The sequence below is a fragment of the Passer montanus genome, unplaced genomic scaffold (genome assembly GCF_014805655.1).
Source record: "Passer montanus isolate IOZ18808 unplaced genomic scaffold, ASM1480565v1 scaffold48, whole genome shotgun sequence".
In the NCBI taxonomy this organism is placed as follows: domain Eukaryota; kingdom Metazoa; phylum Chordata; class Aves; order Passeriformes; family Passeridae; genus Passer; species Passer montanus.
This window is the reverse complement of record NW_024369707.1, coordinates 2,662,028-2,689,309: the sequence shown is the minus strand read 5'-3', so window position 1 is coordinate 2,689,309 and position 27,282 is coordinate 2,662,028. Positions and strand designations below refer to the sequence as shown.

The 27,282-nt window shown below is 40.9% G+C and overlaps 1 protein-coding gene across 6 annotated transcripts in view; it reads left to right on the top strand.

Annotated features, from left to right (window-relative positions):
* Nucleotides 1–5,499: 5,499 nt before the first annotated feature.
* The window catches only part of LOC120508537 (U2 snRNP associated SURP domain containing), a 40,792-nt gene continuing 19,009 nt past the window's right edge, over nucleotides 5,500–27,282 (top strand). For 2 of the 6 annotated variants that reach the window (XM_039722227.1, XM_039722223.1), the window contains exons 1-13: nucleotides 6,307–6,386; nucleotides 13,293–13,340; nucleotides 16,092–16,190; nucleotides 17,315–17,429; nucleotides 17,823–17,956; nucleotides 19,933–20,000; nucleotides 21,301–21,395; nucleotides 21,479–21,514; nucleotides 21,615–21,697; nucleotides 22,019–22,184; nucleotides 22,600–22,811; nucleotides 23,753–23,796; nucleotides 27,058–27,162. In XM_039722227.1, coding sequence (XP_039578161.1) covers nucleotides 6,342–6,386; nucleotides 13,293–13,340; nucleotides 16,092–16,190; nucleotides 17,315–17,429; nucleotides 17,823–17,956; nucleotides 19,933–20,000; nucleotides 21,301–21,395; nucleotides 21,479–21,514; nucleotides 21,615–21,697; nucleotides 22,019–22,184; nucleotides 22,600–22,811; nucleotides 23,753–23,796; nucleotides 27,058–27,162 — 1,250 coding nt within the window. In that variant the 5' untranslated portion in view covers nucleotides 6,307–6,341. Of the gene's footprint in view, nucleotides 5,762–6,306; nucleotides 6,387–13,292; nucleotides 13,341–16,091; nucleotides 16,191–17,314; nucleotides 17,430–17,822; nucleotides 17,957–19,111; nucleotides 19,154–19,932; nucleotides 20,001–21,300; nucleotides 21,396–21,478; nucleotides 21,515–21,614; nucleotides 21,698–22,018; nucleotides 22,185–22,599; nucleotides 22,812–23,752; nucleotides 23,797–27,057; nucleotides 27,163–27,282 lie in introns of those variants that run through there. The other 4 variants (XM_039722222.1, XM_039722225.1, XM_039722224.1 and 1 more) reach the window with 4 other exon arrangements.

Here is a 27,282-nt window from a genome sequence, read left to right as displayed (position 1 = left end):
TATGGCAGTGACACTGCCATTTGTGGTGACCAATGCCATGGCATGCCCTACGGTAGAGGGCCAAAGTGACCATGATCTTCAGTCCCTCTCACCAAGGTTAGATAAGAAGCGGTGGTTGACTGAGAGCAATCAGGTTTTAGACCTGCACTAAAGAGGCTGTTGGAAAGCCACCAGCAGCTGTTGCAACAGATGGTGTCTAGAGAACGACAGCATCCACTGCTGATTGGGAGCTGCTGGCCTTGCAGCGGCAGCGGGGCTCGTTTGACACGTTCTGACTTTGCTGCAGCCTCCTGACGTTCAGGATGTGGGAGGCTTTCAGGCCTCGTGCCTCAGGGAGCTCTGGGGTATGGCCTGGCTGCCTGGGAGAGACACCCACTGGGTTTATGGCCCACTGGGGCCGCCCTCCAGGCTGGGAGGAGCAGGTGGGGTTTGCTTGTGATTCAACACTGGCAGTTCTGGTGGACACTGGACTGTCTGCTGTTGCTGGAGGTACACACTAATGCTTTAGCAGCCACATTTATGGAACTCATTGCTAGTGATCTAAGTCTTTTGCTTATTTCCAAGGCAGACTCCTCACAGGGAGAATGATCTCTGAGGACAGCCTGGGCTTTCATAAAGACTACTGCATACATATTACATTGAGTTGAGTTTTCTCCTCCCAAGCCAGCTGTGGGATAGTGTGCAGGGAACCTCACAATTTGAAGCACTTAAAACCTCAAAATAGCCTCTTATTCATATGTAGTCCATCAAGGTTAGTATTACATGACTATTATGTGGTAAGCCAGGGAGAATCAGGACATCTGGAGGTCACAGAGAGGAGTCCACGTAATGTAGTGCATGAAGAGCCTCTCCATTTCTCTAACCAGAATTTATATTTAGAAGGGCATGGTCAGCATATACCATGGTTAATCCTACCATGTGTAGAATTTTCTGTAGGCTTTATCTCCAAATAACCTTTTACAAGACTCTTAAAACACTGATTAAGGTACTGCCTAATGAGGTAAGTAATGGAAGCTAATGTTAATCAGTGCTGGATGAAGACTCAAAGGAAAATATGTGCTAAAATACCAAGTGTGAGTTTGTTTCTACATTATACTTTTGTTTTATTCAATGTTGATGTAATTTCTGAGGTGTTATTTTTGTCTGAAATATCAAAAGGCCTAAAAATTGTCTAAATTACTTCAATCCTACCCAGTGAAATGATGCCTTTTGGTTAGGAAATGAAAAAATAAAAGCTAAGTGTATGTTTTGCATTCAGACATACTCAGCACACTAGGGAAGAGTTTGTACTTAGCCCTCGTATTATACATAGCTTTTTTGAATAAATAAACTAATTTTAAAAAATCTTAAAAAGAGAGAAAGTCCTAATGTAATATGCAGTGATGGTGTTTGGAAAATTTAAGATTCTTTTGAAGATAAACTTTTAGCCTCACCCAATTCTACTCACACTAGCAAATATCAGTTTTAGTAGCACTTGCTTGACTTAATCCTCTACCCTACAATTCCACCTGTATAATACCTTTTTCTTTCTCAATGAGAAGTTTTATCCGAGTAAAAACATTTACCCTCTTTGTTTCCTCTGGATTTTTCTCCTGCACTGAAACCTTTTTAGTAACTCTGTCTCTGATGTGACATCTTCCATGGAACCCCACTAAACCAGAGAGAGGGTCGAATTTGGCCCTGTTTAAAAAGAGTAGCTATTAAAGAAAGGGAAGCTTTAGCCTCATCTAACTTTGTTTGCTGTACCTCATGGTTGCAGTTTCTCTGGGAGAACATCTGAAGAGATACACAGACATACAAAAATGGTCCTTTTGTTCTGTGGTTTTTTTTTTACCCTTTCTTGAATGTGTATCAATCTCTTGCAAATAATGGTTTGATGGGTTTTACTGCAGTGATTACAATACTTTGTAATAATTGAGTAGACACTGTGTTTTGATCCAATACTGAAGGGATTAACTTGCCTTTAGAGATTCTACTCCACTATCTTTGTAAGACTGGATAAACAGGAAACCTTGCATCACTTTCTCCTTCTTGACTAACTAACTAGGGTCAATTATACTTTATAAAGCTAATACCTTGATAGATAAAGAAAAGTGGGACTGATACCTATATTTTAAAGCCTCACCTGGAGGAGAGAAAAGGAAGATGTTGTGAAAGGGAATAGCAGTAACCAACACCATCATGGCTGCACAGCAATGTTCATTTTAATGTCTCCGTGATCAGGAGCTTCTCATTTTCTGCCCTCTTTACCTTGAAGCTGAATATCTTCAGGTTTGTATCCTTTATGCTTTAAAAACTAGCAATGAAACCCATCTGAAAAAACACCAAACAGCAAACTGGGTAAAATACTTCACATTTTAAGAAAATTTCTCTGAAAGTTTGGTTGTTGTCTTTTTAGAGTTCCTGGTTTTGAAAGATTTGAGGTAATAAAACTTGCCTTTTTCTTGACAGCAGCAAATCTGAGCATAAGTATTGCTCTGAAATTAGTTTCACTGTGATGAAGAATAACATATTGGGTAGGTGCATATTTCATGTTTTCCATGGTCAAAATCCACCACTGTCCCAGATTCCAGGGGCTCGTGGTAAGAGCAAAGTACAGCTTGTCCTTTGCAAGGGTTGCAGAACTGAACCCTCACTTACAAAGTGCATAACTAAGAAATTGTTTTGTTTGTATGTGCAGAGTGGGAGTGTTTTGCAGAGCACAAATTGCTACCCACTGTTAGTAACCTGACAGGAGGGACTCTCAGCATGGTGAAGGAATGACTGGCATTGCACTCATCTTGAACTTCCGTGCTTTCAAAACAGCTGATAGATGTGCACATCTGGATTCTAGCCACGTAGGCTAATTCTCTCTGACAAGAAGCTGCAGGAGAACTTTTGAAATTAAGCCTTCATTTGATACTTGCACTAATGCCTGCAAACTACACTGCAAATGAGTGACCCTTCTCAGCCAGACGGCTCAAGTCAGATGTTGGCCCTGTGACTGGTTTGCGAAATGTTCCTCATTGCTTGAGGAATCCCAGGGGGAGAAAGAGCCCAGGTTCCCTGATAAGACGTGTCCCAGGAGAGAGCAGTGGGGTCCTGGAAGGGAAAGCAGCTGCTGAATGGCAGGAGTAGAGCAGGAGTCAGAGCACTGAGAGATGGAGTAACACAGAGATGGCTCCTGCCGGGGGACAGAGAGCAGACAGAACAGGGGCAGCAAGTCCAGACTTGCTGAGAGGCAAACTGCCTTCTCCAGACAGCCCCTCTAGCTCTTTTTCCTTATTCCCGTGGTCCCTGTTAAAGCATCTCAGTTGCGGCCAGGCTCTCTGTGCTCGGCTGAGCGCTGCCCGCCTCTGCTCTGGGCTCGGCGCTCCCTAGCAACCCGCGAGTGCACGGGGGAGCTGCAGCTGCCTATTCTGAGAGCCCTCGCTGGCGCTTTTCAGTCTCTGGGGTGGGAGGAGGTGGAGGGCGGAATGAGGAAAGAAGCTGGAAGACGGCTGCCTAAGCACTGGGGAACACACACAGCCGGTGGCTTTAGTGATCCGCGAGCCACTCTGTGAAACTACACAGGAAAGTGTGATACTACAGAGTTACAAACCTGCACACCCAGCAGCTACACTCCTGTCCTACTCACTGTCTGCCTGCCTCGTGTCCTCCAACGTGCTTCCTTTGCCACGGGGTAGGGAACTTCCACAGCACCTAAATCCTTCCTCTCCTGTTCCCTCTCACCCACATGTGCTAAAGGATGACAGCAGTTCTGTGCCCTGGTCTGCAGTGAGAGCAGTGGAGAGCTTTGATCTGAAAGTTGGGAAAAAAGCAGCCAGAAAGACAAGTGTAACGCACTGCAGCATGTGGTTTACTTAATGTAGCTTAGTGTTAATTATTTATGATAATTCATGATTTTCCCAATATATTGCCTAATGATACTTGTCATTGTAACAACAGTTAATAAACAATTCCCAGGTCTGCAGGCAACCAGACTTTATGCATTATAGTGAACAATGCCTACAGTTTGCTTTTAAATATTGTTGCTATTATTATTAGCCTACCCTTTCCAGCATTAATTCTCCATGGATTTCTGCATCTCACTGTTTCCTTTCCTTCCCACTCTCCTTCTCCTTCCTTCTCTCCCATTAAGCCCAAAACGGTGACATGTGTTCTCGTTCACTAACTGTACACAAGTGCTACTGTACTACTGCAATGTGTTATAAATAGCACAGATTGAGGAGTACAGTTCATTCTGAAAAAATTATCTTTAGAGATGACCTTTGAAACTGTAACTATTTCTTTCCTGTTTTTCTCAGCACGCTCTGGATTGTGATGCTCTTAATTTGGTGCAGTTTATTAATTACAAAAGAGTGTAGAGGCTGAGCAGTAAGCAGAGGATTTGAACAATGAGGTGCATAATTAAAATGGATTAATGAGGTGGATAAAATAAAGGGATTGAGGCCAAATGGAGCACAAATTTTCTAAACATTATTGGCTCTGAAACTCTTATCATCCAAAGGCACATTCCTCTTTCCAGCTAGATGTCTGTTTCTTATCCAGAAGTGTCAGTCATCTTTCATGCCAGGTTTATTAATATGGTCCCAGGAGAGTTGAGCATCATCTAGTGTTTTCTCCTGTAGCCCTAAGTTCCCCAGCTGGTTTGCTTTCAATTCATTGCTGCACCTGTTTGCACTAATACGTTAAAAACCACCCCAAAAGCAGGTCACAGATTATACTAATCCTGTGTTTCTGCAAGGCAGTGAAATGGTTTTCAAGTAAACAGGGAGAAAGATGGGGGAAGAGAAGGGCTTGCCTTGGATTCTGAAGCAGTAAATCCTGCCTAATCCATCCACAATGCTCCTTGACCAACGCCATCCCTTCATGTGGAAGGACTCCTCTGTGGGAACGTTTGGGGCTCAAAATATCCTAAAAAAAAGACTGGTGGAGTTGTGCCTGTCAATGCTTGGGTTTTATTTCCCTCTCCTTCCTTCCAAGCCTCAGTGATTGCTCCTCAAATTTATCCAAGACAGCCGTGCAGGCTCCTCCCGGGTGGAGCGGCCACCCAGCACGGTGCCAGCCGAGGGAGCAGCACGCGTTTCCCGCTGCAGTTCCCGCCGTGCTCGATCCCCGCACTGTGTCGGAGGGCGGCAGGAGGCTCCCGCAGCCGCAGGAACGCCTGGCGCCGCGTGGCCCTTCTCCCTGCCTCGCCTTTGCCGCAGCAGCACTGGCCCGCCGCGGACTGAACGGCGGAGTAAAGCGGCTCATACCTAAGGAACGATGGGCATCGTTATTTTTTTATTTTGCCATTTTTTGTGCGGCTCCGGGTGGAGTCACGTTACGTGGCACGGGCCGCCTCAGGCGGGCGCGGGGCACGGGCCGTGCCTGCCCCCTGGCGGCGCCTGCGCGCCCCGCTGAGCCCCGCTGAGCCGCGCGGGTGGGGAAGGCTGGGCGCTGCCGCCGCTGCCGCTGCTGCCCGCCCGGCTCCCTGAGCCCCGCTGAGCCGCGCGGGTGGGGAAGGCTGGGCGCTGCCGCTGCCCGCCCGGCTCCGGCTGCCGCCCGCCCGGCTCTGGCTGCACACTGACCCGCGTCCTGCGCCCGCCACCGAGCCTTCCCCGCCCTGAGCCGCGCTGCTGTGCCGCGTCCGCCCTGCCCCGCCTGCTGGGCGCTGCCGACACGCGGTGACAGCTGCCATGGACGTGCTCGCAGCTGAGCCGTCACCGTGACCCAGCTGCGGGCAGAGCAGCCCTCACCAGACCATGTCCCTGCGCACCTGGACGCACATCTGCAGCCGGTGAGGTTTTGCCCTCCTCTATAAACTTCCAGCCCTCTGCAGTTGCCTCTGCCCTCTTCAGCCTGTCCTTTTGCTACTTTTCCCCTCCCTTCTGGAACGTTCATTCTCCCGGTGGTTGTTAGCGCAGGCCCTGCTCCCTCCTGCCGCTCACAGGGCAGTGCGTGTCGGCAGGTGGTGATTAAAGCTTTCATTAATTTCTGTGCATCTTCTTGTCTTTTCCTTAAGTACTATCTCAGCCCCTGCCTATTCCACTCTGAAAATCCATGAAAACAGGGGGATTCAAGACTCATGATAAATGTGACGGCTGGTTATAATCCCCAGTTAAACAGCCTTCGGTACAGTTGCAGTTGTAGTGCGGTATCGAGCCCAGTACCGAAGGCTGTGCTGTGTTAGCCCTTTCGCTGCTGAAGGGCGTTTTTCCCGGAGGTGCAGCGTTTCAGGCCGTTCCAGGCTCCGCTTCCCGTCGCTGCCCGCGGTCGGGGCGGCCCTGCATCGGCGGCTCGGCCATCGGCTTCGCGCCCTCCGCTCGCGGGCTCGGCGCTCGCTCGCCGCCGCCAGGGCTGAGCGAGGGAGAGGCAAGATGGCGGACAAGGCGCCCGGCGGCTCGCAGAAACCCGCCGGGAAGGTGAGGCCGCTCGCCCCGCGCCGCGGCCCGCGCCGCTCCCTCCGGCTCGGCAGCCACGGCCCGTGGCCCGCTCCGGCGGCAGGGTGGCGAGGCGCGGGCGGCGCGGCCTGCTCCGAGCCCGGGGTGACCGCGGGCCCCGGGATGGTGGGAGGCGGGAAGGGGGCCGGGGGTCCCGGGCCTGTTGCGGGGCACGCCCGCTCCTCGAGACCGCCCGGGCACGTGTCCGTCCCCGTGTCTGTCCCCGTGGCCGGCCGGGGAGGCCGCGGGGCTCGGCGGGGCGCTGTGCCGGCCCGCGCTCCCCGGCCGGGGCCGCGGGCTGTTCCGCAGAGCCCGAGCCCGGCCGTGCTGCCGACGGCTCTCGTTTCATTGCCCGAGCCCCCACGAGCGCTGAAGCCCGCGCACGATTAGTTTCCAACTCGGGAGTGTGAAGGAAAACGACGAACTGAGATAGAGCGTGATTTTTGAAGTGCGATGAAACTACAAGTTTCGTAGAATTGCTGCGGCGTTCCCCGCGCTTTCCACTGAACCCTCTCTGCTTCCTGCAGTTCCTGCTGGGTGGATTTCCAGCCCAGGAGCGCAGGTAGCGCGGCAGTGCTGAAAACTTGGCCCAGAGCTGTGCTCTGAAAGCAGCGCTCCCAGCGCAGAGCTGCCTGCGCTCGCAGCATCGCTCCTGCTGGGCGGGCACAGGGCCAGACATTTTGGGGGGCGGCCGATGCCTTGAGGATTACTCCTTTTCATTCACTTTCATTTCAGGTTTTAGGTCAGAAGTGTAAATCCTCCAGGTTTTGGTGTGTGAGTGTGTAAGTCATTCAAAGAGGAAGCTGTGTTATGGCTCAGGAATTTCCAGTGCTATACATGAATAATTTTTGCCCATATTTTATTTGCCCACTTTTTATTAAGCAAAACTAGGATTATTTAATTATTTTATTTTTTTTGCTGCTAAGAAATTTTAGTAATTAATGCAGTTGGTAATGAAGTGTAGTTACTTAAAGTCTTTTCCATGTTTACTCAGTTGTTATTAGAGTAGTAGAGTTTTATTTTTGTTTTTTTGTTTCCCTTTTATGATCTGTTCCAAATATTGCCAAGAAACCTTTTCTTTTTTTAATCTTGCTTTTGGCTTGGAATGACAAATAAGAGCTGGACAGAAAACTTCAGTAGTAAAATAGGTCTTAATTTATGGGCAGTGGCTTTCAGGCAACAGGACATTTTGGGATTTCAAGTATAATTAGAAATGGAATACTTAATTATTGATTAACGCAGCTGATATCATGGTACAGAAAACCAACCCAGATGTGATTCCTTTCTTTTTGCAGTTACGTTGTAGACTATTTTTGTTCTGTCATTTACTATTTCTGTGCTGAAAATTCTCTTTTTTTTCAATATACAGTAATAATTAATTCATAGGAATTGTGTTCTGTCCTAGATGTCAGTTCTGCAGAGCTGTGTTCAGGCAGTTAACTCTTCCATCCCAGGGAAGTCCGTAGGAGAGCTGGGGAATACAAGGTCAGGCTGTGTCCATCTGCCAGGGCCTGCTGAGGACATCAGTACCTGCACTGCCACCCCTGTGCACGTCCCCTCACCCCTCCAGACATCCAGGCCACGTTTCACTTTGTGTTTTAGGTCTGGCTTGGTCCTTCTTTTATTATTTTATGTGCCACAGAAAATAGGGATAGTACCTACTTGGATCCATGAGAATGTTTCTGTTGGAAAGTGAAGTAAAATAAGACATCTCTTGGGATTTATTTCTCACAAAGGAAATCTTGGGGGGCTGAACAGTGTGTGTTCCCTTCGGTACCTTTGTTTTATTATTCCATAAGTGCTTGTGATACACATTGAGATACTTTTCAGATGTCTGCAGAAAGAAATGGTATTTAAATTAGTAATATTATTTTGTTTTAATTGGTTTGTTCACACAGGGATTAACATGTGTACTTTTAGTTGAGCCTATATGAAAATGTTTATGGTTTAAGGATTGAGCAAGTAACCATTTTGCTAGATTTCATCAAGTAATTATTTATCAGACATTGTGATTATTTAAAACAATTTTAGGATTCATTTACTTACGTAATTAAAAGTGAAGTTGTAGGCTTCTTTTGCAAGTGACATTTGTTTTGCAAATACAATAATTTATGTATCTCACAGACTCATAAGATACCTTTCAGTGGCAATTCCAATTCAGTGCCTTTGCTGGCTTCTAGACACCTGCTGGAAAGACACAGTGACCTTTTATTTTCTGTGCTCTGTGAGGAGTGTGACCTAGTGCCTGAAATAAAATAATTTCTCCCCTTCATGGTTGGTGCTTTTTCTTCAGTCTTCTTGTCCAAGTACCGAATTTGACCCAGTTATTTTGAATGTATATATTTATAGTGTAAAATCACATTTTTTCAGCCAGGCATTGTTTGTTTAGTCACTGACTGGGAAGTGTTGCTGGAGGTGGTACAGGAGTCCCCAGAGCCTGCATGGCTGTGGTGGCAGCTGCTTTGTGTGATACTGGCAGCTGCTAAATAACTTTGAGAGTCTCCCATGTGAAATGTGTTGCAAAAGCATTAACTATTCCTTTGGCACTTTGAGATGAGAATGGCAAGATTTGTGCTTGGGAATTCCAGAAATCCAAGTAGGAAAGAAGGATAATTAAAGAATAGAAAATAGATATTACCAGAGCCTGCACAGGACATTGGTGTGGGATGTGATTCTGAAATGACAGATACAGATGTTCAGTTATTTATGTCATGAAATTTTAGCTGCTCAGCAACTTTTTGATTTCGTTATTGTGTCTTCTGAGAATAGTGACTCTGGCATGGCCACTGCTCCTACACAGACTGCTGTTCAGATTGGGTGCCAGATGCAGAAGAAATGCTCCACTTGGACCAAGCTGTGCTTTTCCCTTTTTCATCCCAAAAGCTGTACCTGTTATCTGAGTTTAAGGTTCTAGTGGAATGCCATTCTGTATTATGTACAAATACTTCTGGAGGAAGCCACAGTCCATTTGCTGTTGTGTCTGCAAGTTAAGATTACTCAGATAGGGACTAATTCTGATCTGCATTATTCCAGTAACTGTAAAGACCAAATACATTAGCTGTAAAATAATTTGCAGGTGTTTTCAAACACTTACTTTCTAGAGAGAAAAGAAGAATAAAAAGTATAAGGCAACCTGGAAACCTTCTTTAGCTGAATTTTGACATCTTAATTTACGATGTGTTCCCATTTGTTTTTCCTTGCTGTCAGTGCTGACACAAGGAGTCCCAGCCTTAGCCACTTCTTCCCTACCAAACATTGTCCTCTTTGGTTGATTTGGGATGATTTGGGCAGCAGGCTGCTGCTATGAGCTGGGAAATGGTTTGGCTGAACCTCCCCATCTCTCCCTTTGGTGAGTGATATCTAGACCAGGAACAGTGCTGTGGTTCAGTGTGGCCAGTCTGGGGGCAGGATCAATGGAAGGTGTTGAAACAGGGGAGGAGTGGCTTTCATCAGAGTTTCTTTTAAACATTTCACCTGAAGCTATTGGTTCTTTCAAGGACTGGGCTTTCATTTATGTTTTAAGTTGTAGCAATTCCAGTTGTAAAAATACCATTCAGCATTTAGAGGACCACAGATTGTCCCCTGGGTTGTTGGCAGCTTTTGTTGCTCTTTGTTTCACTAAATGGCATTAGTATTAATTTTTTTTTAAATTGCTGTATACAGTGTATTTTAAATACTTGTGAAATAACAGAATTGTGCCAGTTTTACCAAGAGATTTTTAAGTCTGGGGAAACCGAGAAGAGCTGGATTTGTGGCCATGTGACCTATGGGCAGGAAGGAAGATTTCAAAAAGCTGTTCTTTTCTCTGTTTTTCTTGGAAGCTTCCATGAAGCTGGAAGAAAATGTAAAGATCAGGATCTCAGAGATTACTCTGCTTTGGCATTTTCATGGAAGTTTGTAAGAAATCTCATTTGTACAGTGCTTTGAAGTTTTTGGGTTTTCTCTTGGAGGTTAAGTGAAGTTGGCTGGACTCAGCAGTGAAGCTTTGGGTGCCCTGACCTCCAGGACTGGGCTTTGACAGGGCTGTATTTTACTGCAGCAGCACTGCAGGCTGCTGAAATGACACTTCAGCTGTGCTGGCACATGCTTTGAGAAATGTGCAGTGTGAAAATGATGGAAAAAATGATCCAGCTGTAAAATAGTCTGGTTGAGGAAAAAAAGTAAATAAAGACAGTTTTCATGCAGAGATGCAATGAACTGGGGGTAAGAAGGCATTTGTCAGTTGTCTGTGGTGGCAGTGACTGAAAGTTGGATTCACTGCATTTTTTCTGTTGGCATTTTGAACATGAGGGAGCTGTCCTCACATCTCATCTTGTGTAGGGCAGAGCTTTGTGTGTCTTTCTTTCAGCAGTTAAGTTCAGTTGAGCTACTTGATGTGATGAGAACAGAAAAAATAATCCTGCTCTAGATATCAACACAGGTGGGCAACATCTTCTAAAATGTTTCCCTCTGTTAGAAAGACACCAATTCCGCTGAGTCAGTGCAGCTGGTCGGACTCTTAAGGCAACAAAATGGCCCCTTTTGTCAAGGCAGTACAGATGGATACAAAGTGCAGTGCTGTGGGAATTTGTGATTTTTTTTTAATAGCTACTGTTTAGAAACTGGCAGGTAGCAATGTGTAATTTTGTCAAGAACCTTTTCATCTTATGCATTGTCAGAACAGTTGTTTGGTTGGTGAGGAGCAGTATCAAAGGTAGAACTAAATTTATACATAGGAAAGAGAAGACCTTAAAAATAAGAATTGGTGAAGGAGGAAGATAACGTGGGTCTCCAAAGCTGCTAGTTATTTTGGGCTATGGTTGGTCTGAAAGCTAAAATTGCTTTTAGAAGTTTTCTGAATGCACCTTAATAGAAATTCTGCTGCTCAGCTAATGTTCAGTGGCTCCACAGTGCCATGGTCTCTCTTGGTGGGTTGAGGAGTGCCAGAGGACTCCCACAGAATCTCTGGGTGCCACCACGCACTGCAGCCTTTCTGAGCAGTATCATCTGCTTGCTGCTGGAGAAGCACATTTAGTGTCTTGCTTTTCTCATGTTCTTTCTCAGGGTAATCTGTCACTGTACTGAGCATTCCCACTGTTACTCTGTGTTATGCTTTGTTTCTGTCCTCCTTACAAGCAGCTTCATCACCACCCCTGGTGGGAGGTGTTGCTATCTAAAACTTCCATAAATGAAACAGATGTGGAGAAGCAGGAAGTGGCCATTCCCTTCTGCTGCTGCCAGACAAACTCCTTTTCTGGAGCAGTGCTCGATCTGTGTCCGTACACCAAGGCAGCCAGTGCTGTATCACTCCACCTTTGAGACTGATTTTTTGAACTGCAGGTCTCAGATTGTTTGTTGGAAGGCTGGAATTGCAGCTGCTGTGTTGGTTGCCACAGGGTGGCAGCTGCCAGCTGGAAGAATGCTGTTCCCATGCTCTGGAATTCTTTTGCACAGTGTATGTCTTTTATCTGTGTGACGTTAGGCTACACATTCATAAAGTTTTGAGAGGAATACAACTTTCCTTAGGCTACATTTGTGCAGTAGACCTGTGCATAACAGATTACAGAGCTGAGTGCCCCAGGCAATTTGGGATCACAAAAAAATCCAAGTACACAGGAGGAGAAGTTTGCAGGAAGTGGCATTAGTAAAAGATGCTTGAGATATTTTTTCCATGTGTATTGTGATGAGCTGCTACTGCTGCATGTGAACTCAGCTTGTTATTGGCTTCTGTGCAAAGATGTGCTTGTGAGTCAGGTACAGTGCTGCGAGGAAGGGATTTGGGAGGTCCTTGAGAGTAAGACATGATTTTTTCCCCCCATTTTTTTCCCTGCTCCATTTATCTTTCTTAAAAAAACCTACACACACATTCCTAGAAGCCTTTTGCTTCTCTCTTGGAAGAGCTATATCTGTTTGTTGCACTCTACATTTGTGCACTTAATTCTGATTTCTGTTGAAGACCATTTTTTCTGAATTGATTTCACCATATAACATAGGAATACACTTGTTGAAAGAGAAATGTCTCTGTCTTAGCTGATGAAAAAGCAGGATGCACAACAAAAACAAGGCCTAGTAAATGATTTTCTAGAGTAGTACTTGGTGCTTGTTGGTTTTGAAAGAGTGGAAATGAGCATCATATATTACTATTTCTAGTATAAACTCCTGGTAATAAGGAGAAATGCTAATGTTCTGTAACTAATGAACAGATTTCAGATAATGGAAATGTGTTACTTTGACTTAAATTTTAATTAAGGTATGAATTGTGCATCAGGCAATAATATCTTAAAAGTAGATGTTATGTCAGATTTTCTGGAATTTGGGCATTATGTGATTTAAAAGTGTGTTCTCCATCACTTAAGCTCATTTCAAACCTGATTTTGTGTATGTGCTTGTTTAGGTGTTAAAGTTCAGTTAGGGTTTAAAGTAATAACTCCAATTAGTACCTGGTCACAGATTGTGGTTTTTGAGGTGGCCAGGTTCCATCTATGCACAATACAGTAAAAGCAGTTTTGGAAATGATTTTATAGGAAGCCAAATGCAATCAAGCACTTTATGTAATCTTTAACAGCCTTTGATGACAACTCTTGAACATGCAGTGTAACTAACCTGCTTTTTTCCCAGTTGTGCCATTACTGATGTATTTTTAAAATCCAGCTGTGGAAATTGAGATTTTTTTAATGGTCTATCTTTAGGTCTCTCCCTTATTTGCCTTATATTGACATTGTTCCTCAGTCAGATAGGTGACCTAGGTCAGATATATCATTAAAATACATTATAGGTATCTTTGTTCTTGTGTCTTTGGATGTTGAAATTGAAATGAAAATTCGCATTCCAAGAACTGGGAAAAGGCCCCCAGAGGCTGTTTGTCTGTTTCTTGTTGTGTGCCTCACCTCCTCCTCATTGTCTCCTCAGGTCAGAGGGCCAGATGCAGTACATACCACTGGATCTGCTGATTCACATGTAAGTCCAAAACACTTACACAAAAAACCAAATTCCAACCAAACCCACAAACTCAAAATAGGCCTGCTTTTAAAGAAAACTGCTTGCTACAGGCAGAGTTTGGTGCATTGGGTATGTAACCTGTAGGTGTTTGCAAATGAACCGTTGATTTCATGTTTAAAAATACTCCTTGGAACTTTGAAAACAAGCAGCAGTGTAGGAAGCTGTGCTGCATGGAACTGCATCCATGGTAGGTACTGGAACAGAAAGAAGCTGCAAGGACTCTCTGTGGGCTTGTCTCTTGTACTGAGCAGTGCTTGAGGATGCCAGGTGATCAGTCCTGGGAATCATGGGATATTCGAGTGCCTTTTCACATACACTTGGCTTCTCGAGGCTGAGACAGTGTGGCCCTAATTCCATCCTTTATTTTTCTTTCTAATAGAATATGATAAAGGAAAAGGTAAGAGGAATAACCAGGTCCTGCTGTCCCCCTGCCCCTTATCCCCTCAGTGACGAGACCTTTGCCTGGTTGTGTGCTTGGTATGTTGCATGAACACTTACCTCTTTCTGAGTTAAAATGAAAACAGGCAGCAAGAGCCAAGCTGGGAGTTAATACCAGGCAATTCATTCTGTGGTTTGGATTTCCTTCAAGATTTCAATTTGATTTTGTACATGCAGAAGTCAATTACCAGCTGTTAAATTGCTTGTAAGAGCATTAGTTGAGTTGTGGTAGCAGAAACTTTTCATAGAGAAGTAGCTTGTTTTATTGATTTCTTTTACTTGCTACAATTCGGGCAATTACTCTTAAATCTCTTCTGAGTATTTTGTACTGATGGAACTGGAACTTTAGTGCTTTGTGCCACCTTACAGTGCAGTGTTCTGGTTAAACAGAAGCTTTCATACAGAGATTTGATTACTCAGCTGCAAGTTTCTCTTTGCTTCTGTCATTTGCTTTACCCTTTTCACAGTATTTTGCATTCTTTGAAGGAGGAAGATCTTCAAGTTTTGTATAGTTCTGTTGTTAGGAATTCTGTGAAACTGCATATGGTTAATGATAATGTTATAATTGCCCACTGGAATCTAACTAGCGGGCATAAATTAGTTCAGTCTTTATATTGTTCCTGCCCGTTGGCAGGTGTTTTTTTTTCCTGAGATCCTTTCTAAACTGAGCAGCTCTTAGTGCCAGAACTCTTTATCTTGCAGCTGCTTCCTTTATGTCACTGGAACAAATATTCATGTGGCTGATCTGCAGGTATCCTGTGACATTACTGTGAGAGATTATTTTCTGATGACAGGATAAGCCTTGGGTAGGAGTTGGTGTTTGTTCTGCCTGCATTGCTGTGCCATTGCTGTGTGCCCATGTTTTGCCAAGGTTGTATATTGTCATACTGAAATAGAAGTTGTTTTTCATACAACTGGGAGATGGGATTTTATTAAATTTAAAAACACACTGATGAATTAAAAGCTCCTGATAAGCCTGTCACAGCAGCTCACATTGACAAACATGGTGTCATACACCAGATGACTTCACAGACAGCACTGCATAAATTTGTCACTGATAGCTTTACTTTCAGTGATGAACAGCAAACACTTCCAAGGAAGTATGAACTACTTGGTCCTGTGCTTGGCACAGAACTAAGAGTGATGCTAAGCAAGGATTATAAATTGAAGATATTTCAAACAGTTTGTTTTTTATGGTGATTTTTATGATTTTTTTAAATAGAAAACTGATACTAGAAATAAAACTCTTTACAAAGAAAATTATTCCCAGAGGAAACCCTTTCCAGTTGGTATCAGCATATTTCTCATAATATGACATTTAAGTTGTTCACCTTATTTGTCTTGATGTTTTATTGAGCTGATTTTTTTTAGGAGCTGTCGTTGCAAAAATCATAGTTTTAAGCATCACTATGTGCTCTTTGCAAGAGCATCACAAATATTTTGAAAACAAGACTCATAGCTTTTGGGGCTTTGTTGTTGTGCTGATTCTTCATAAATTACTGTGTGAAGGCAGGAGTTTCCAGAGAAGTATTTTTTCTCTCAGTTAACTTCTCACTGCCCGTCTCTTTGGAACATGCTCTCCATCCTCTTGTCTTTCTTCTCTTGATGCTTTGCTGCCTGTTAACTACCACAATAGAGCCTGAAGAATTCCATTTCCATACTGAAGAAATTACTGTTGTGTGGAGTATTTCCTTCATCAGGCTTTTGGAAAGACATTAGAAACAGTGTAGGAGCTGAATGTGAAGTTTTTATGTGAGGTTTTTTTATAGGTGAAGGCCTCTGGAATGCATTGTTCCAGCAAAGCTATTAATTTTTACCTTGAAGTACCGTGGAAATTTAGCATCCATATGGTTGTTCCATTACCTGTCCAACCTTGCACAAACATAGTCTTGCCAAAATAGTCAGAAAAGCTGTTCTGAGGGAAGGGTGAAGAACTGTAATGCAAAGCATGTATTTTTGAAGGTTTAGGAATTGCAGCACTGCATAGTGATAAATGTCCAGGCTCTTACAGCAAGTGTCCTTCAGATTTCAGCTGTGTTTGAATGGTCCATTAAAAGCTTTCTCATTAAACCAAGGATGATTTGTTTAAAAAAAGCCACACAGATTTAAGGGTTTTTTTTTGTTATATTAGATAATGAAAACTTCACAGATAAGTACAGGACATCTTTTCTTTGTTTTATTTGAGTTACTTGTCTAGACCAAGGTCAAAAGTAGCATTATTGTAATTGTTTTGTAAACAATTTGATGTCTGTTTTCTTACTCCTTTTGCAGCCTTTAATGGAAAGTAAACTTAAAGCATTCAGTATTGGCAAAATGAGTGCTGCCAAACGGACACTGAGTAAGAAGGAGCAAGAAGAATTGAAAAAGAAGGTAATGGTATACAATGAAAATTTTACTTTGTATGCAGAGCTCAAATAACTTCGCTTTTAGATTGCTGTAATTGTAGCTCTCTAAGAGTGAAAGTGAATTGTATTTTACATGTATAACATATTTTTGGCATCCATGGCATTATGATACAGAGAGGCTTACTCTGTCCTTGTCTGAGAAATCAAGTTCTCTGGCTTCCTGAAATAGGGAATTACCATAATCCATTGGTGTATTGCTCAGAATGGAGACAGCCATCACCTTAGGTAGTTTTCTGTTCTTCCTTTGCTCTCTATCATTGGATTTCAGTTATTGCAAAGAGTACCTGCCATTTTTGAACTTGTTTCAGCACACGTCCTTGTTAGTTCTGTAAAACATTTTTTTTGTCTAATAACTGTATTGTATACAAACCTTAAATTTTAGTACTGCATTTTAGATTGCTCAGGAATTACCAAATTTTAAGAAATATATATGCTAATTGGTAAGGTGGAAGTTTTGAAAATTTTGGGGTTTGAATTACCAAATTTTAAGAAATATATATATGCTAATTGGTAAGGTGGAAGTTCTGAAAATTTTGGGGTTTGAGATGTGTACACACAACGTGTACTGTGTTGCAGTGGCTTACCTCCTGCTGGGTTGTTGGAAATACTGGCCTAAAAATCATGGCAGTGCTAAGCCACAGTGCTCAGCTTCAGCCATTTATTCAGCTTGTTCTCTGGGAAATACAGAAAGGTGATCCTCTTGTTGATCTCCTTCAGCCACGTGGGTTGATCGTAGAGGCTGAGATGGAATGGGCACTGCTCTCTCATGCTGAGGCCAACAAAGCTCCAGGCTCGTAAGCCTTTGATTGGACCTTTTCTCTTTGGCATCTTTTGAATATTAAATTGCCATGTAAACTCCTGCAAAGGAACATATTGGAGCACACAGCCTCACTGGCTTTGTGTGTTGTATGCTGTGTTCTACCCACATTTCTCAGAAATTTGAATTATCTAAAATTGAAACTCCTTTGATGCTGTTTGTAGCTTGAACTCTAGAAGATAAAAATGAATGTCACATAGTTATTTAAAGAGTAACTGTCTAGTGAAAGTTGTTCTGTGATGATAGTAAATAGATGAACATTTGCTCTGTAGGAGGATGAGAAGGCTGCTGCAGAAATTTATGAAGAATTCCTTGCTGCCTTTGAAGGAGGTGATGGTAATAAAGTGAAAACATTTGTAAGAGGAGGAATCGTTAATGCATCTAAAGGTATAACTAATCTTTTTTTGGAAGTGGTGGGTCATTTGGCTTTGAGTAAAGATGAAGATTGGCTTTGAATTGTGTTTTAAAATTAGTATGTTACATTAGAAGCAGAAAAGAAAACTTGATGCTAAAATCTACTTTGTGCTTTGATTGAGGTAGGCAGTGGTGTGATTTGTGCTTTAACCACAAGAAGAAAAAATGCCTTGGTTTAGATTACCTAATCCATGTTCTTCGTATTAAAAGATGTTAAATTATGTAAAATTTGTAATGTCAGCTTTTTTAAAATGAAGTAATGCGTTGAATTGAATGACCAGGACTGAAGAACAACATTCTTTCTAATGAACAGTGTCGTGCAGGATGAATTAATAAAATTTGCTTTCAACTTGTCTTTAATTTCAGAGGAGCATGAAACAGATGAAAAACGGGGTAAAATCTATAAACCATCATCACGATTCTCAGATCAAAAAAATCAACCAAATCAGCCATCTAATGAGAAACCTCCGTCCCTCCTCATGATAGAAACCAAAAAGCCTGTAAGTTTCTTGCTTGAATCTTAACTGCATCCTGATGTATTTAGAAGTGCTTAGAAGAAGGGCCCTGAGTTCTTGCAGAGTAGTTTTATCTGCACGTGTCACACTGAGAGAAGGTGGACGTTTGGAGTTGGCTGCAGCAGTAGCGGATACGAAGGTGATGAAGTGCAGAGGCCCAGGAACCCTGTCTGTGGCACAGTACACCTGGTGCTGCACTGCCTTTTGCTTGTGTTCCTGCTAAGGTGGACAGACTTCTCATGGATATGGATTTAGTGACTGTTGCAAAGTAATAGCTTCTTCAGTCCTGAGAATTTCTGGTTTTAGAATCAATTCTCAATTTCTATTGCTACTGTCTGGTTTTGATTTATTTTTAACTTTAAACAAAAAAATAAATTGACCTTTGTGTTGATCCAAGTTTTTCTTGGTAGGGTTTTTTGAGTTTGTTTGTTTGTTTTGGTTTGGTTTTTTTTTTGAGGGGGGATGAAGTTTGAGAAGTTCCTTTAGAAATCCCTCTTTGAGTTCCAGAACTTGCACAGTTCAGAAGCTGAACACCTTATTTTATTCAATTTATTTTGTCTTCTGCATGATTTGATTGAGGTTTTTTTTTGTTTAGTTTTTGGTTTTTTGTTTTTTTTTTTTTTTAACCAAGGTTTGTCGTAAAAAGTAATAAACATGAACCAGCAGTCTTCAAGTCAAGTGATAATTGCATATGATTACTGTTACTACTCTGTATGTGTAATGAATGTCTTGGATGTCTTAAAAGTCTTTTAATAGAGCTTACTACAATTTTAAAGCTTAAGTGAAGCATGTAAGATGCTGCCTGTTAGGGTGGGAATTGATTGTAATAATTGTGGGCAGTTCCATCATAACTTCCCTCCAGCTTTAAACAAATGCCAGTTTTAGACCAGTGGGGTACTACTGGATGGCAGTTTTGATTTTCATTGTATGTAAAGCTCTACATATACAGAAATTAATTGTAGCATTTTTTTATTTTTCTGAGCTCTGTTCTGTCATATGCAAGTGTTTGTACTGTAAGACTATTACTGCTTTTCAAATTTTTCATAAATACTTGTGAAGTAATGCAATCAGTTTACTCACTTGCCATGTCCAATGGTGATTGAAGATAATGAGGTAAAAATGATTTTATTTATTTGGCAGACCCTCCCCAAAAACAAAAACAAACAAACAACTTTGCCTGGGGTGAGTAGGAAGTCCAGTTTTTCCAAAGCTGTAGTGTGTAACACAAGTATTTTGTATGTCTGCCTATTGGAAACGTTTTCATTTAAATTTGATTATATAAAAACAATGTTGTTGAAGATAATATTTCACATGAGTTAGTTAAGGAACATATATTACTGTTAAAAAAAACCAAAAGTAGTATTGCAGTATCCATATTCTTCGTCGTTCAAGAGTTTTTCCTGAGGATCTTGAACTATTTAAAGTAACTTTTTTCAGACTGTATTTACATCCAAAGGGAAGCAAGAGAAGGAAATTCTTTTCAAGTAGAATGTTTGTGGATAAAATAATTGAAAATATATATGTAAAATAATTTACATATATATGCACACACATCTGTCAAATTCATTAGAGCATGACGGTTTGCTAGGGTTGTAGTCAGCATCCTAGTTTCCAAATGGAACAAAGTGACAAAATACCTCACAGTTATTTTAAATGTGTATGTAGTAGAGAGAGTGTTTGATCACATGTGCTGCATTGTGAGAATGAGAAGTAACTTTTTTTTTTCAACTATTCTGAATTTTTTATTTTCTAGCTTTGTGTTTGATAGCGCTCAGTCTGAATGTGTCAAGTCCATTTGGTTGTTGTTTTGGTTTTTTTCCATTGTTTTTTCCTCCTGTAGTTACTTGGTTTGAAAGCTGTGGGTAAAATATGCATGGAAATTATAAAAAATTTTGTTATGTGATTTTTAATTCTGTTCATTTTGTCTTCTGAAATGTTGTTTTGTATATCTTTAATTTTAGCCTTTGAAGAAAGGAGAGAAGGAAAAGAAAAAGAGTAATTTGGAACTTTTTAAAGAAGAATTAAAGCAGTAAGTTTGCTAGTTTTTACTGTAAACAAATAAAATCCAAGGTTTCTGCGTTATTTTACAGACAGTATTTAAGATCATTCTCGCTAAGTTGTTTCCCAAGGAAGGTTTTTAATTTTTTTTCTCCCTCAAATGCTTGTGAAATGGTATAACTAATTAGTTTAAAATAACTTTGTTAGGATTAATTACTGCCATTGCTGATGGGCTTGGCCATTGTTGGGTCCATCTTGGAGCTGGCTGGTGTTGGCTTCATCAACATTGGGGGAAGCTTCTGGCAGCTTCTCACAGAGGCCACCCTGTAGCCCCCAGTACCAAAAGCTGCCCAGCAAACCCAGTGCAGGGCTGTAGCAGAGAGGTTGGTGACAGTATGAAATGTCTGTCACTCTTGAAAAGAGTGAGCTTCGTCACTGTTTCTAAACTATATCCAGAGGAATTTGTAGGAAGAGGTTGAGCTTTAATGCTAAATAATGCAGAAATAAGAGTTGTAATTCAAGTCTAGAGACTTCAACTTGCATAGCATTGAAAACGAGCTGGATAATGCTTGAAAAAGGAGATTGTTTCGCTTTCATATATGTTGGAATACAGCGAAGAGCAGCCCATGTATTGAGTGCAGCTGAGTGCCAGATATTTATCCTGATGCTAGTGATGGAAAACAAATGAATCTATGCATGAGAAAGCAGTAGGTACAACATTCTAAACCCATATGTGGCTTTTGTGAGGAGTGCCAGAGCCTCACTGCTGCATGTTCCTTAGCTGGTGTAAATGTGTTGAACGGACAGCCTTGTATTCCTGGGATTCATATCAGGATTTAAGGCCAGACTGCAGGGAACCAAATAGTTAACTTGTGAGTACTGTCCTCAGAGTTAAAAACTGAGATGAAATCCAGTTTATTCTGGAAATAGTCATGTGGGTGTGCCTCTGAGTAAGGCTTAGAAAAGCTGGAATGATAAATAGACACTAAGGAGTTGTGTGCGTCTTGAAAAGTCACCTGAGTGGTGTGTGGATTTCTGGCAGTTACACGTGGAATTGGAGTCACTTTTTCAGAGCACAGCTCTTATTTCCAGTTTTGTTTGAGAATTAAATAGCCTGACAATATGAATGAGGAAGCATACAGCTGGGGTAATTCTGGTAGATACATTCCAGTTGATGAAACACAAGTTCAGTCTTACTGGCAACTTGGAAGTTCTAACAAACTCATTGTTTCATATTAAAAATTCTCATACTTGTTAAGTCAATTCAAAATTTTAGAATAAAAACTTCAGAATGGTTTTAAGTTGTTGCTCACTTTAAACTTGCTTCTTAGAATCCAAGAGGAGCGTGATGAAAGGCACAAAACAAAAGGTAGATTGAGTCGTTTTGAACCACCCCAGTCTGATTCAGATGGGCAGCGGCGTTCAAGTAAGTAGTTGTTATTTTTTATGTTAGTCTGGGCTACAAGATTTGTAGACTAAATTGTACATATTTTCCTTCTCTATATTCAGTGGATGCTCCTTCAAGAAGAAACAGATCATCTGGTGGTAATACTGATTCTTTTCTTATTCAATTTAATGTTGTCATTTAAATGCATAGCAGGGATTATGACTTCTTTTTGTTGTTTGTTTTTTTCCTTTATTTTAGTACTGGATGATTATGCACCAGGGTCACATGATGTTGGAGATCCAAGCACAACAAATTTGTATCTGGGAAACATCAATCCTCAGGTAAGTTTGGAGCAAAGGAGTGCAGTGTTGGCACGTTTGGGCCCAGACAAATTTTTTTGCAATATTCATTGGAATAAGCGCTCTGAACATAATGCTGAAAAGTTAAGGTTGGATCATATCTCAATCATTTGAATGTGCTCAGTTAAAAATGCAGGTTTTTAGATTCTTGTTTCTGCAGTAGATTGCATTGGGGGGCTGTCAATGAAGTGGTGTTATGCCAAGAAACTAAAAAAATGAATATTTTGACATTTGGACAATAATACGAACATCTGTCACAGAAATGCAGTGGCAAAATGTTAATTTTTACCTATTTTCCTGTAGATGAATGAAGAGATGTTATGTCAAGAATTTGGCCGCTTTGGACCATTAGCAAGTGTTAAAATTATGTGGCCAAGAACTGATGAAGAAAGAGCAAGAGAAAGAAATTGTGGCTTTGTTGCCTTTATGAACAGGAGAGATGCTGAAAGAGCATTGAAGAATTTAAATGGTAAACAGATTCTCAGTTCAGGGCTGTAATTATCTTTGCAGACTGTAAGCACATTTTCAGGTTGTTTTATCAGACAAGTGACATGGATTCTGTAACTCCAGTAGATACCAGGCTGGCAGTGACTTTACACTTGACTGTTCTACTGGCACCTGAATGTTGTCAAACAATAGCAGTTATGTACTGTAGTGTCCTGAAGACAGACATTGGGGGAAGACTAATGAATCATTTTGTGTAATAGGCCTTCATTTGCCTCTGTTGTAGTCTGATAGATGTAATAACAGTAATCAACAACGCAAGCAAAAGGTGAACAGTGGCAGGCAAACCTACATGTTGCACTTAGCAAGAAGTCTCAAGTGATGCAGAACCAGTTTATAACATCATGGTAATGGAGGGGTTTTTTTTTTCACTTTTTCAGGCAAGATGATTATGTCGTTTGAAATGAAGCTGGGCTGGGGCAAAGCTGTACCTATACCACCACATCCAATCTACATTCCACCCTCCATGATGGAGCACACGCTGCCGCCGCCCCCGTCAGGACTGCCTTTCAATGCCCAGCCTAGGGAGAGGTTGAAGAATCCTAATGCTCCAATGTTACCACCACCAAAAAACAAGGAAGATTTTGAGAAGGTAACTTACAGTACCCTGGGCCGTATCTCATTGTTAAATACTACATCTGTGACAGTATTTCAATGGCTTCGTAGATTTGCATTGTTCAGGCTGACTTTGGCAGCCCTTAGTCTGCAGATTCTCTGGCTCCCTGCTGTAGCCCAAGGGAACCTACTTAATTCCTGAAGCTCTATTTCATGTCTGTGTTAGGGTATAGTATATTGGCTCTTGGTTAATTTAGTGCTGCTTAAAATCTGGCTATCATTTTCCCCCTCCAGGCTCCCTGGATTTTTTTCTCCTACGTCCCCCCCTTTTCTTGGCTGCCAAATTGCAGTATCTAAATTGTTTTCCTTATAGAAAATCCTACATATTAATTTGGGTAGCATTACTTTTACCCTAGAAGAGTTGATATATTTTGTGTAGAAGGTAATTAATCTGGACATTGAGTAAGTATTTTATGCTACTTATGAAGTCAGTTTTCAAACTTTTCTTTTTGTGGAATATTAGCTGATAAAAGGGTAAGTATCTTGAAATCACAAACCAACTTGATTTACATTTGTAAGAGTTTATTGATTCTTTGAATGACACTTAAATGCAGGGCTGTTTTTTTGTAAGACTTGGGAATAAAGTAATACCAACATGATCCAAGTCAAATAGTTTAGAATCTTTTCATAAACGTAAGAACTCCTTTCTTGTATATTCAGCATAGTTCCTATTCAGTGCCTCAATGTACATTCTGACAGGAATGTTCTGATACTTTGCAATTAGTGAACCTTCATGGTTCACTGACACAACCATTTGAATTTTGTGTAATTGCTTAGTTATAACTTCACAGCAGTGATTGCCTGCAAAGTTTGTCATAGATGTGTAGTATTTTCATTGCATATGTATATTTTTGCTTGTTACTTGTTAACAATACTCACATATTCTATGTTTATTATCTGATGTGACTTCATATACAGACTCTGTCGCAAGCCATAGTCAAAGTGGTTATCCCAACAGAAAGGTACATGTTTTTCTTTATTATTACTGATCTAAATATAGAAAATTTCCCCTTCGGAATTTTAAAGAAAAATGGTGATGTTGTGGAAAAGGTAATGGCTTGACTGAGCAATGGTTATTTTATAACACTTAAAAGAAATGTGTGTGGTTTACAGTCTAACTATTCTTGTCTTATTAACTTTTTTTTAAGCGAGGGTAGACTTAAGTAATTATATTTTGTATTTAATTTGATCACTAAGGAGAGATGCAGGGTAATTTTGTGAGTGAGCAGTAGGGTGAAACACTGGCTTACAGATGCAGCCTAAGTCTTGACATAAACCTCCGCATATGGAGATGCAGCTGTGGGGCTTTTTTATTTTTCTTTTTTTTAAAATTTTTTTCCTTGTTTTTTTCTTTTTTTCTTTCTTCATTTTTTTATTTTCCTTTTTTTTTTTGAATTGTTCTTTTTATAACCAGTTCAGTTGAAACCAGTTCAATTTTGATTTTTGCTAATTTTTTAAGTCTAGCAGTTAATAATTTTTGTCACTGCAAAAGATACTTTTGTATTATGCAAGGATATTTTTCCATTTTGGTCCTCGTCACTGTTCCTGCCTTCAAGCTAGTCTAGGTATACTCTTGCTCAGTTAAGCTAAAGCCTTTTCCCAAACATAGGAACACAACACTGTTTTAAAAGTAAAGAAGCACAAAAGATTACCAAATTCTCTTTGACATTGGCCTTGGTGAGCAACACCAGCTGAACTGTCTGCGGCAGCGGGGGACCAGGAAAACATCATGGGATGGATTGGGAAAGTATACAGTTTTTGACCAGACATTGGTACGATCGGCTCCAATAAATGTGGTTTTATTATAACTGAAAAACCTTTTTTTTGTTGGCCAACTTAAGCTAAATGACCTTTTAAAATAATGCACTATCGGTTTTTTACTACACTGTCTTAATTGTCACAAAGTCCCTTTTTTCTTTTTTTCGCGTGGGGGGAGGGGGCAGCAGGAGATTTGTGAAGCTGGTTATAGTGCATTAACAAATTTGTCAGTACATGCTCCAATGTACTGTATTTTTGATGGAATTTTAGGACAGTACAATTTTTGTTGGGTAGAAACTTGAATAATTGGGGCGACCAACCAGGAGTCTTGATTTGTGAAACATATTGAGTAGTAGAACAAGTACTTGTAAAACTGTACAGTGCTCACAGAGTAGCTGTCAGAGAAAAAAAATTATTTTTTCGTGTCCATTTTATTTACTGTAGCATTTTAAAAGCCTGTACGATAAGAACTCCTGTTAAATGAGTTGTATTTGAAAACACTTCTAGTAATTCCTTTCTTGATGATTTTGGAAGTTGCCAATAACAATTGCTAAGACCATTCCTTACTCAGTGCATCCCATCATGCAAAAATCTTGATGGAATTTAGTGGGATAATACGTTTAATTATTCTCCTTTAACTAAAAATTTTCAGTACTCTTTTTAAGATCTCTTTCTTCTTAGTAAACAGCAAACCTTGAGTATGTATAATCAATTATTTTTTCTGAGAAATTCATTTCCGAGTAGTCACATCTTACATACCAAAATGCCTGCAACAACCTCTTTCAGATATGGGATGAGCTGAATCTATTTTCATACAGCAGAGGTCTTATGAAGCAGATGTTCTTATTCAAGCATAAACTGCTCTTACACAACTTGATTCTACTTGATGAAAGAAAAATTAGATGAAAACCAGTGATGATTTGCAGGAAGCCAGAAGTGATCACGCTGGATTTGCCTTAAAATAAATGAATGCTGTAATAGCTCAGGGGCTTGAAGGCTATTGTAGATTTCTTTCTTGCTGATGTTTTCAAATACAGTTCATATAACAAGAAGAGTCTGGCTGTTCAGACTTTCAGAACACTGCTGTAAATAAAATGGCTACAGAGTTGTTGAAACTATGTCCTCTTTGCAGTGTTTCTGGGATTATAAAAAGCAGACAGGAAAATTGAACTGGTAGCAGTTTGATTTTATTTGTGTAATATTTGAGGCAAATGCAGATTCAGTGCTAGATGGCTTAAAAGAGCACTTGCAGATGGCTGGGGTAGGATTCTATTGCTATTCTATTATTACTATTTTTTAAGTTGATTTTTTTTAAATCTAGTTCATTATATCTGTGGCCAAACTTTGAATACTGATAGTAGAAAATAGTCACCTGATTGCTAAGAAGTAGTAGAAAATTCTGCAATTTTGCAATGTAACATTTATGGAGTTTTAGTCATTAAAAAAGTGCTATATGGAAATCTAATGCATTACATGTAAAAACCTAATATTTGTTGCATCTACGAAAATAAATATAAAAATGCAAAAATCTGTATTTTTTTTGGCTTGCATCACATTCAAAGGACACGTGCTGTGAAGCTTTTGCTATATGTAGGTAATCTATTTTAAAAACTCAGGACACTGTTTCCATAAAACCCCAAAGGGGTGGAAACGGGCTGTCACTATTTTTGATAAAGCTTTTCTGTCTCCTGTTAGCATGCTTAGAAGTGACTCTGCTTTGAAAAATGTGCACTTCACATCCACTTCTTGCCTGTCGCAGGATGTAGTGCTGAATGAAGGGATACAGATTTTTATTTTTTTAATTGTGATTTAGTTCTGTTGTGTGTCTGAGGGAGGGAACATGGGATGGAATGACACACAAGAATGGACATTATTGTTCTATGCCAGTAGTTGAGTCTTGACCAAAAAGAGGTGAACTAAATTTAGTAAATATATTGCCCTGTTTTGCATCAAGAAGGCTATTTGCTTTTCCTTTCATGCTTGAATAGTTTGAAAGCTGAATTCAGATTCTGTTGAACATTCAGAAGTATGTTTGTTTTATTTTGAGCAAAATATTCAGCCACTTGTTCCCCTGTGGAACTTCAGCTAACACTTCAGTCTTACTTCTAGCCAATGTAGATGAGAGCTTAGTTTTTGATAGCTAATTGTACTTTGGTGTTCAGGTGCCCATATTTGTGTATGAGGTTTCTGCTAAGCAAGACATGATTGTAGGCTAACACATGGAAATTTAGGAAGGTGGTCTCTTCAATTCTTACTCCACCACTGCTAGGCATGGTTTGATTTTTAGAATGCCCGTGTCTGTGATGCAAAGCTATAATATGTTCCATGTTGCCTTACCTTTGATGCAGATTTCTTAACAATACAGCAAAATAATCTCCTGCACAGTTGTAGTATCTTAGGTGGAGTGTAGTTTTATATAGTGTTAGGTCTGAATCAATTTTTCTTTAACTGTGTTGTTGTTGTAGGAATTTGCTCGCTTTGATACATCGAATGATAGAGTTTGTGGTTCGGGAAGGGCCCATGTTCGAAGCCATGATCATGAACCGAGAAATCAACAACCCAATGTTCAGGTGCTTATTACATTGCTCCATTGCAGATAACACCAGCTGCTTTCACTGTTGTTAACATTCTGCATTCTTAAAATACTAACAAGACTGACTTCTGCTGTGTCTGTCTTCATGTGCAGATGC